At 44.3% G+C, this 10,973-nt stretch overlaps 1 protein-coding gene across 1 annotated transcript in view; it reads right to left on the bottom strand.

Moving 5' to 3' along the window:
- Window positions 1-7,293: 7,293 nt before the first annotated feature.
- Window positions 7,294-10,973, bottom strand: part of SLC5A12 (solute carrier family 5 member 12) — a 29,798-nt gene continuing 26,118 nt past the window's right edge. Inside the window, exons 14-15 of the mRNA XM_024214880.2 lie at window positions 10,150-10,277; window positions 7,294-7,458 (exon numbers count right to left, since the gene is read on the bottom strand). Coding sequence (XP_024070648.2) covers window positions 7,294-7,458; window positions 10,150-10,277 — 293 coding nt within the window. The remainder of the gene's footprint in view (window positions 7,459-10,149; window positions 10,278-10,973) is intronic.

Here is a 10,973-nt window from a genome sequence, read left to right as displayed (position 1 = left end):
GACCCCTGGACTAGTCACATGCTCAAAGAAAAGCATGTTTTTAAGTGTTTCATTGAATCAGGGCCAGCGTTTTCTGCATCTTGCCCCAGCAAGCCCCACAGCACTGAAACGTGTGCTGAAGTCTTCCTAAGTACATGGATATTTTAAGGTGTCCGTAAAGGACTCCTCACCATTCTCCTTCCCCTGACCATGGAGCTGCATTAACCCATGAGTAGAAGCACTGGAGAATCCAGCCAGTATCGGAGTCTCTGAACTCATCCATCCATCAGCCCATGCTGCACAGGAAGTGCTCTGGAATAGGACTCTATGCCAGGTAGAGGAGTGTATCCCTTTGAAGTCCCCCAAACTTTCTACTGATCTGTGAAGATAAACTCAATCAATTCTGCTGCTCAGGACCCACCCAGCTGTGGAGAAGGGGACAGAATTAGCTTCCAAGTATTTTATCCCTATTTTGCTCATTTATATTACCTCTACTTTTCTCCATGCTTCACCAGCTGCTCTTCTTTGATCCTCAGTGCTGCAGCAGAGAAAGCTAACATTATAGTCTATGATTGTAATGCATTTGTAATCTAGCTACCAGTGATTCCGCTTGCATCCTTTCTGTTGCCTCAATATCACCTTCATGCTCCTGTACTGAGCCCTGGGTCCTTAGAATCTTGCAGAGTTTTCCTCTCTCCCCAGATTTCTCCCATAGACTTCCCTTCACTATGGCACATTCTTAACCCTTTACTATTTAAATATTTGCAAATTAATTTAGGATACAGTACAAAAGTTATACTGCAATAGAAGTGCAGCTCTAAAACCTGAAGGACCAGACTGAAACTTTTAAAGTCCAGCAAAAGGGAAGCACAATCAAAAGTACCCCTGCACACACCACTCCTGAACATTCTGAACATTCTCAGTCTTTGTTCAAGCAGGTAGGTCATGGAACATGGATTGATAGCCGGGGATTTGTAAATGTGCTTCATGTAAATTGCATATGCAAGTGCAAGGTTCGGCACATGCACTTAATGTTAATACATTGAGGGGCGGGGTGGGGGATTGTTACTTGTCATGAAAAATTGGCCCCAAATGCTAAAGAGTCAGTCTTGAATCTGATGGATGGCAACCTGAGGTTACATTTGAAAAGAGGCTATGTTTTTGTTATCCGGTTGGCATTTCTTTGGGGTTGCAGTTTTAAAAAAACCCTCAAAAATACATTTCTTTGTCATTTGGGAGGAATGGGTGACTACAGGGCCGGCTCTAGGCACCAGCAAAACAAGCTGGTGCTTGGGGCGGCACATTTTTAGGGGCGGCATGGCCGGCGCCAGAATGCCGCCCCTAAAAATGTGCCTCGGACGCCCTAGCTCACCTCCGCTGCTGCTGCTGCTCGCGCGCCACGCCGCGCAAAACAGCTGATTCGCGCACCGCTACTCGCTCTCCCTCCCAGGCTCTCAAACCTGGGAGGGAGGGGGAGATCCCGAGCGGCCGCAGCACGCGAAACAGCTGATTTGCGCGCCACTGCTCCCCCTCCCTCCCTCCCAGGCTTGAGAGCCTGGGGGGAGGAGGCAGGGCTGGGGATTTGGGGAAGGGGCGGAGTTGAGGCGGGGCCGGGGTGGGGTAATTAAAGAACGGGTTAGGGGGCGGCCAAAATTATTTTTGCTTGGGCCGGCAAAAATCCTAGAGCCGGCCCTGGGTGACTATATATGAAAGCAGCAGATTCAGATCCTGGGAAGAAAATGGCAAAAAAGCTTAGAACAATGAGGCTGTGAGATCAAATTAAGAAGAAAGAGGGGAAAGAGAAAAGGGAAGTGAAGAAGGAATGTGAGGCCAGATTTTCAAAAGAGTGCAGCACTCAGCAAGTCTCATTTAGTCACCTCAGTAAGTGGTGGGCTGTTCCCAAAAGCTCAGCTCCCATTTAGGAACAGTAACTCCTCACTTAAAGTCTTCCCAGTTAACATTGTTTTGTTGCTGATCAATGAGGAAACATGCTTGTTTAAAATGGTGCAATGCTCCCTTCTAAAGTCGTCTTTTGGTAACCGCCTGCTCTGTCCACTGCTTGCAGGAAGAGCAGCCCGTTGCAGCTAGCTGGTGGGAGCTTGGAACCAGGGTGGACCGGCAGCCCCCTTATCAGCTCCCTGCTCCCCTAAGTTCCCTGTGCAGCAGCTGCCTGCAGTTCAACTGTGTCCCTCCCCCCACTGCCATGTGCTGCTCCTGCCCTCTGCCTTGAAGCTGCTCCCCGAGATTCCTGCTTGCTGTGCAGGGGGGGAGGGAAGGAAGAGGGGGGCTAATGTCAGGGTGTCCCCCCCCCTACACCCCGCTTACCCAGGAGCAGCACCAGGGTTTTTGCCGCCCTAGGCGGCAGCGCTCCTCCTCTGAGCATTCAGGGGGCCTGGGGTCCTTCCGCTCCGCGTCTTCGGGGCACTTCGGCAGCGGGTCCCAGAGCAAGTGAAGGACCCACCGCCGAATTTCCGCAGAAGATCTGGAGCAGAAGGACCCCCCGCCGTCGAATTTCTGCCGAGGGCGGCAAAATGCCGCTCCCCAAATCCTGCTGCCCTAGGCAACCACCTAGGGTCGCCTAGTGGAAGGGCCGGCCCTGCGCTTACCCCATCTTCCACAGAGCAGGGGGGACACAGGACAGGGCTTTGCTGGCAGCAGCTGTGGTCTCAGCAAGCTGATCTAATTAACAAGGTAGTGTACTTAAAAGGGAAATGAGCATCTCTCTCTCTCCCCCTCCCTCCATTCTTGCTGCCTTGTAGAGTGTAAGAGTTAACCCTTGAGGGCTCACCTCAATCAAGCTTCACAATCATCATCACTGTGAACCAGTATTAAATTGTTTGTTTAAAACTTATACTAGGGGTGTGTGTGTGTGTGTGTGTATGTATATATAGTCTTTTGTCTGGTGAAAAAAAATTCCCTGGAACATAACCCCCTCATTTACATTAATTCTTATGGGGAAATTGGATTTGCTTAACATCGTTTCGCTTAAAGTCGCATTTTTCAGGAACATAACTACAACGTTAAGTGAGGAGTTACTGTATCTAAGTAGTGTGGCCAGATTTTTCTAAAGTGCTCAGATGCAAGGAACTGAGCTCTTTGAAAATCTGGTCCCCACACCTCCCCTTTGTCCAGTCAGAAGTCAGGTAGAGGGCCAGGAACGGGGCACTAGAAAATTATACTGGTCAGAACTACATTTCATTAGCTGTGTGAGTGACTGAACAGGCAGTAAAGGGACTAGTCCATCCTGTCCAAAGATTTTCAAGCATCTGTGTCTCTGACCTTCCCTTGTGTTTTCTCAGCTCCAGAGTTAGCAGGAGGAAGTCTGAATTGATTTGGAATGATCAATGGCTCAGAGATGAGAAGGTAATTCTACCCAACCTTGACCTGAATATTAATTTTATTGAAACAGTAGCTCTTTGGAATTCTAATTCTGTAATACCATATGCCTTGAAATGCGATGGCAAGATTAGAAAATGCACTAGCAATTGACTGGGCTTCATACCTTATTTAAGTCCATATATGAGATTCAACTTAGATCTTGCTAAATGTTTGACTACATGACAAAATCACAACACCACTAGGCACAACCAGCAACTTTGATTTGAAAAAGAACCAAGGGCTGGGATAGCTGACTAAAACAAAGTACGTTGGCAGTTTTATGTGAAGAAGTTTGTCACAGCCTCTGACTCTAACCAGTACAGTTTTCCAGCATTTTTCACATTTAAAATAATACAGTAACTCCTCACTTAATGTCGTCCCAGTTAATGTTGTTTCATTGTTTTGTTGCTGATCAATTAGAGAACATGCTCGTTTAAAGTTGTGCAATGCTCCCTTATAACGTTTGGCAGCTGCCTGCTTTGTCCACTGCTTGCAGAAAGAGCAGCTAGTTCATGGGGGCTTGGAACCAGAGTGGACCAGCAGCCCCCCTATCAGCTCCCCTAAGTTCCCTGTGCAACAGCAGGCTATCAATTGCTGGGCAGTTCAGCTGTCCCTCCCCCCACTGCCATGTGCTGCTCCTGCCCTCTGCCTTAGAGCTGCTCCTGGGAGCCTCCTACTTGCTGTGCGGGAGGAGGAGGGGGGAAGAGGGATACTAATGTCAGGGTGTCCCACTCCCCCCCTGCTCCTGCCCCCCATCTCCACAGAGCAGGACATGACAGGGCTCAGGACGGATGGAGTTTGCTGGCCACAGCTGCTGTCTCAACTTGCTGATCTACTTAAAAAGGCAGTGTACTTAGAGTGGGGTCAGCGCGTGTCTCTCTCTCACACACACTGTCTGTGTCTGTCTCTCTCTCTCTCTCTGCTGTGCTGTCTCCCCTCCCTCCATTCGTGCTGTCTTGTAGAGTGTGAAGCTACATTAACAATAATGTGTTAACCCTTGAGGGCTCAGCCGAGTGCTAGTTCATCATCTAGCAGTAAGGCATTCCCTGGGAAATATCCCACACTCTGACTTCACCACCTCAACCAAGCTTCACAGTCATCATTGCTGTGTACCAGTATTAAATTCTTTGTTTAAAACTTATACTCTGTGTGTGTGTGTGTGTGTATATATATATATATATATGTATAGTCTTTTGTCTGGCAAAAAAAAATTTCCTAGAACCTAACCCCCCTATTTACATTAATTCCTATGGGAAAATTGGATTCACTTAACATCGTTTTGCTTAAAGTAGCATTTTTCAGGAACATAACTACAACGTTAAGCGAGGAGTTACTGTACTAATAAGAAGCATCTATTTTGTTTATGACAATTAATTTAGGAAGATATTAAGGTTGCTTGTTTTTAAAAATTGGTGAAAACTAATTTATTGACAAATTTTGGGGGGGGGGGCTGTATACTCCATCAATATCCAGAATTTGAGATTCCTCCTTAGCATAGGAGGAAATTGCAATGAGTAAATTTCTAAAAATCTTGAGAAATTATAAAATTGGCTCTTGTTGCCTCACAGTGCAGCCATCGCTATGCAACAATTGACCACGTGGTAGGAGGTGCTATACGAAATGCAACCATTGGCCCTCTAGCCTAATATCCTGCTTCTGCCAGTGGATGAAATAATACATAATGCACCATCAGGCTGTAGAGTACTATTTATGGTGAGGTGCTGAGAATGATTTTGTTCCTCACCCCTGCAAGGAATTAGTTCACACCCTGAAGCACGACAGTTATTAGTGGCTTAGCTTACACTCCTATATGTCAGCTATTTTAATAAAACTTCCACATACAGTCATTGCCTTGCTAACCACCTGAGGAAGGATGTTCCATAGAAGTAGAAAGAGTGTCAGGTGTAGGGGCAGAGCAGAAAGGGACCTGTATGCAGGGAGGAGAGAAGTCTGGCACCAGCAAGCAGAGTTGAGCCACTAAGAGGACCACAAAAGAAATAATGAAGTGAATTTACCCATGATTCAGAATGTTAGTCCCAACAGTATGTCAGTCCTTAGCCAAACTGATCCCTAGTCAAGCAAATGGACTCATTCATTGGGAGAACTTTCCTAATGAAGGCCTTATCAATACTGCAGAAATGTGCCATGCTAACTGCCGCTTAGTTCCCTGACACACCTGCAATACACCTCATGTCCACATATAGAGTTACTCCCAACAATGCACTCATGTTCATAGTGCCATTTGGATTAGACTGGCTTCAAACCACCATGTAGTTCTCTGCTGTGCCAAATTCCAATAATGCAATGTCAATATGGATTGGTAACACTGGAATAATAGTCCCTATGGTGCAAATAATTCCCCCACTACCAGTCCATAGTGCACAGGTCACTGTTTAGGTGGTCTGTCTGGTCCATTTTCTGAACTGCACTGCACAGCGGTCATGGTTTCTGGAAGCTACTTATCCGTGCACGTACCACTGCGCACACTGTGTGCTCATTCCCCAGAAATCAATTTCTTTGGATAAAATGTCTTCGCAGTTCTTATGACTGTGCTGCCAGCTGATCTGAAGCTGATATGTGGGCACTGATGGCCACCTGTATAGATGAGGCAAGTCAGGCACAGTTGAACTCAGGCATTGAGAATAGATGGATGTATGGCTGGGTGTCTGAGCGACTAGCTGAGATGGGCATCTCTCGGAGCATCAAGCAGAATAGAGAAAAAAATCCAGGGACTTAAGGCCATTATAACAAGGCCCAGGACAATAATAAGGTCTGGGTCAGACTGGGAAAACATGTCCATTCTATGACAAACTGGACCAAATCCTCAGAACTTATCCTTCCAACTGGACCAACGTGCTATTGGACAGCGTGGAGCCAGCTTGCCGAGAAGTGGGGAGCAATAAGGGGAGAATGATGGCTCTGCTAATGTGGGAGCTCATTCAGCAAAGGAGCGGTGTCCTCTGTACCAAATATCCAACTTTTTATTGTTACATATGTCAATGCATTCTGATGGATACTGCTGCCATTAGAGTTTAGAAAAGGCATATATCTGAGGGAAAAAAATGTTCATCATCTTTCTGTTGGTTGAATGAGTCCTCATATTTCCCTCAGCCTCGCTCACCACCAACTTCACAGGCCAATCCACTTCAGAGCTCCTTACAAAGTGAAAATGACCAGAGAGTGAGTATGGGAAAGAAGCCTGACCTACAAGTAAAATGGTCGTGATTGGCTATGGCTTGATAACATACATTTTTTATAAAAGTTCATTTTTAAATCGTTTGTTCTACAATCAAATGTCCCAGGTTGTTGGCCAGCTCAAGGCCAATATGTGTTCTGGTAGAAGCAGGTCTTCAGGGGAGATTTGAATGTGGAAGGGATTTTCCAACCAGGAAGGATGTTCTGTGTCTAACTGCATAAGGAGGGATGTGGGGGAAAGCACAGAGATGGTTGTGGGAGAAAATAACAGCAGATACAGATATCACCTCATCCATAAGTGAGGTGAACAGCAGCGCTACATCCTAGTTTGGGACAAAAAGGAAGGGATGCCTCTGGATGGTTGGAATTTCCAAAATAAATTGTTGATAGATGGACTATACTTGCTCAGATTGGAATTTGGCCACAGCACCAATATTAATGCACATCTTTTGCTAAACATGTAATAGAAATTTTCATAATAAGCTTCAGTTTTTTCATCTCTCCTGATACACCAGCATCACAGTGTCTTTAAAGAATGGATGCCCTGGTTTTAATATGTATTTCATAACTAAAATTGAATCTGGCTTTTACCTCTCTCTCTGCAGTGACAACCATATGCTGCTCTGGTCAACCAGGACTTAGTAAAATACAACTGACAGGCTAGGTACAGTCCTTGTTTTCTAAAGCTGGAGCAATGCAGTTTGATTTCCATGAGACATTAGGTTTTTTCCCCCGCAGCCGCTAGAAGTAGGATTCTGTCTCTATGCTCGTATTGGTGTAGGATTTTTCATGATGATTATAACCAGGTAAATGACTCTGGGTTTCTTTGTTGAAACCATTCTGGAGGGGCTCATCTGTCCCTGCCTTCTTTGCACCATCTTTACACAGATTGTTTTCAGAGTCCTCCTGAGAAATAGGAATAAAAATACAGTAGTTTGAAGAATAACTGTGATTTTCCATATTTCAAACATGAATAAAACAAACCCTAGTAAATCAGAGTTGGATTTATGCATCTCGTCCCTGTAGGAAGAGTTTGAAGTGTGATTCTACTCTGTAAAATGACTCTTATCCATCACAGAGCTGCTCCCTGTGTGTGTGTGACACAAAAAAGGCTTTGAATCTTTTTCCTCCTTTTAAGCCTGCTCAGCAAACACAGCGACAAGAGAATGAGCTAGATTCTGGCTGGGATTTTCAAATGAGTTTATGGGAGTTAGGTGCCCAGATCTCACTGGATTTCAATAAGATTCAGGCACCTGAAACTTCCTGAGGCTCCTCTGAAAACCCCAGAAGATATTCCTTTTTTGTGTGTTACAGGGCCAATATGTTGCACCTGTGCAAACCCACTGAAGAGAAGGGGACACTGAGGGCATAATCTGAAAATAATCCACAGTTGTGATATACATGGGTCGAGAGAGTGCCCTAAGGAGTCTTTATTACACTTAGTGATGCAAAAGAAGGGACGAGCCATCTCATCTCTCAGAGCTCAGGTTGCGCTGGCAGTTAGGGGGAAAAAATATTTATATAGGGTTTGCTTGCTCAGTGCCCTAAGTAGTAATAATAATTGCTTATATATTCATTATCCGCATTTTACTGATGGGGAAATTGAGGCACTGACGGGTGAAGTCACTTGCTCAAGGTCACCCAGCAGGCCAGTGGCAGAACCAGGTCTCCTGAGCCCCAGGTCAGTCTCTATCCACTAGGCCACAGTGCCTCCCAAAGTACAGGGCAGCACTATGCTAGGAGGAGCACCAGGCTGGAATCATGACTGAGATAGTCACAAATCCTTCCCATTGGCACCTGGGGGAAGGGGTGAATAATCTGTCACAGATATTTACTGGGCATCTCCTCTACTCTCCTCCTCCTGGAGGCTCAGCTTCACTGGCCAGTGCATTAGGAGGGTGGAACCAAGGTTCCGCCCCTCTTTGCCTCCTCCCTATCCACCCGCTCTGAGATGGGGAAGGAGTAACAGTTGTGCAGTCTTTGGTCCCCATTGCCACCACCTGACCTGCATTCTGACCCAAGATTTTAGGAGTGTGTGGGAGCCTTATTCTTCCTTACAGCTCAGCAAAGCTCTATATAGGCCAGGCACAATATGGACCCTTTCAAACACATATATGACAGAATCCAATAAAGCATGTGGCTTTTACTGTCACTTTTCAGAACAGAGACAAAAGCAAGGAATTGACTTCACATCTTTTCCTCCACTGTATCCTTCGGCTTGTTAATATTTAGCCCCAGTCCCAGATACTTTTAAAAGGTGTACTAATAATTATCTAAAGCCTGAACCTGACCCCACTGAACTCAGTGGCAAAACTGATGTTAACTTCAATGGGAGCAGAATTGTGTCCTTAGAATGATGCTCTCTCAACTTCCACATAAGAATGACACAAATGAGCAGATCATAGAAACTAGGTTTTCTTGTGCTATAAGAGGACAGATCATTTCTTTTGCTCTTACCCTAATTGTCATGTTTCTGCTGTAATTCTTGATATGTTTGAAAAAATGTAATATGAGCAAAAAAATTATACATAATCTCAAAGGGAGTCCATGGTGCCTAATTCTCATTTCCTACCCAGATCCTGAACCCCAATTCAGTTCGGATTGCATCTGCAGAATTCAAAACCAAATAAGTACTCTTGCAGCTTCCCAGCACATGTTCTTCACAAACCTACAGTACTTTCATTTCCGAAATACATGCACATTTCACTGGGTAAAAGGAATAAGAGTAAAATTTTCAGAAGTGCTCATTTTCAAAAGGCAATTTGTCTTAGGCAATTAAGATTAGATTTTCAAAGGCATTTAGGCACCTAAAGATACAGAGAGGCACCTAGTGGGATTTTCAAAATGTCTAAGTGCCTAATTTCCATTGAAATCAAAGGGAGTTAGGCACCTAATATTTCTAAAAATCTGGCTCCAGACACACAGGTGCTTTTGAAAATCCCACTAGAGACCTATATGCACTTTTAGGCACCTAAATACCTTTCAAAATCTGGCCTTAAGTACCTACATTTCAATGAAAATCAATAGGACTTGAGCTCCTACATGCCTGAGTCACATTTGAAACTTGAACTTAAGCTCTTAAATCACTTAAATACTTTGAAAATATTACCCTAATTCTAATCTTTAGATATGTTTTTAAGACATCATAGGAAGATTGGTACCTGTCCATTTCTTCTGTATTTTTGTTTCTTTAAAATATTAAATAATGCCTTGCTTGACCTCCCTTCTTGACCTCTTGGCTAAGATTAAATACAATAATGACATAATATCTGATATGCTCCCTGTTGATGTGTAAGGGGATTATACCATGCATTACAAGGAGCATTGATGTCACATAACAGGGCTTCTTCCTCTCTAGATTCTGTGATCCTTCTGTACCTGGTAAAAGTGACACATTGTAACACGATTGGGGGCTAAATAATGAGCAGAATAAGGCTGATTTTTTTCAATTCTGGTCTGATTTCCTCTTAACTGTATGTGGCCTTTTCTGCAGTAATTTTGAATTTGAAATCTAAATCTGATCCATTTATCAAATACTTTCCACAGCAGGCACAGCCTAATACTGTAGTGTGCTGTTCTGTTATGAAATAGACTCACAGGAATTGTTGTGCTGTCGTGCTGCACGCCACACCAGCATAATGTTTTGTATTTTTTAGACCAAAAACAAAACAAGTTGCAGACAGGACTTATTAGCGCTGGTTTCACATCTTTTCCTTTATCAGGGCCTGGAAAGAATACAAATATTTGTTAATGGTATTTTCCATGGACATCTAAGCAGAGAAAGGAGACACAAGACAACAGATGAAGTTAAGACAGGTAGTTATTCCATGGTCTGTGTGGGGGCTCAAGTGTCATCTTTGCCCAGATGAATCTCAGCTATCATGGTCTCAAGCAATTAATCCATCTGGCTGAGATAAATATCCACTTAGGGATTTTGTATTGATCTCATCTAAGGCTGCATTGGGGAGAGGGTGTCAGATGAGCATCTCTGTTTATTAATTATGTAAATATGTAAATATCGAGGAAGCGGTTAAATGCATATGCCTGTTTGCTTCATTTTGACTTTTTATTTGTTTGTTTCATTTCAAAAAGGAAAACTAGTTTGATCTCTCTAATAAAAACAGGAAGATATCGAGCTGAATGCTCAGCTGGGCCATGTTCCTGTCAGAGCAGCTGAGAGGGTGAGGTAAGGTGCAGTTAAACCACTTTTCTGTCTCCTGATCTTAGGGCCACTGGAGGTTGAACTGCTCTGCAGTGTAACTTAGAGCGGGCTATGCACTGCTTTAAATTCCTCCAGCTGCAGAGGTCCCATAGTTATGACAGTTTTAGACTCCCTTTAGGGCAGTAAGTCTGTCTGCTATGGCTGTTTTTCAACCCTCCAGATCCATTCATAGTTAACGTACCCAGAATTTCCTTGGGAA

This window comes from Terrapene carolina, unplaced genomic scaffold, assembly GCF_002925995.2.
Source record: "Terrapene carolina triunguis isolate 2854851 unplaced genomic scaffold, T_m_triunguis-2.0 Scaffold96, whole genome shotgun sequence".
NCBI lineage: Eukaryota > Metazoa > Chordata > Testudines > Emydidae > Terrapene > Terrapene triunguis.
This window is presented reverse-complemented; position numbering and strand designations above follow the sequence as displayed.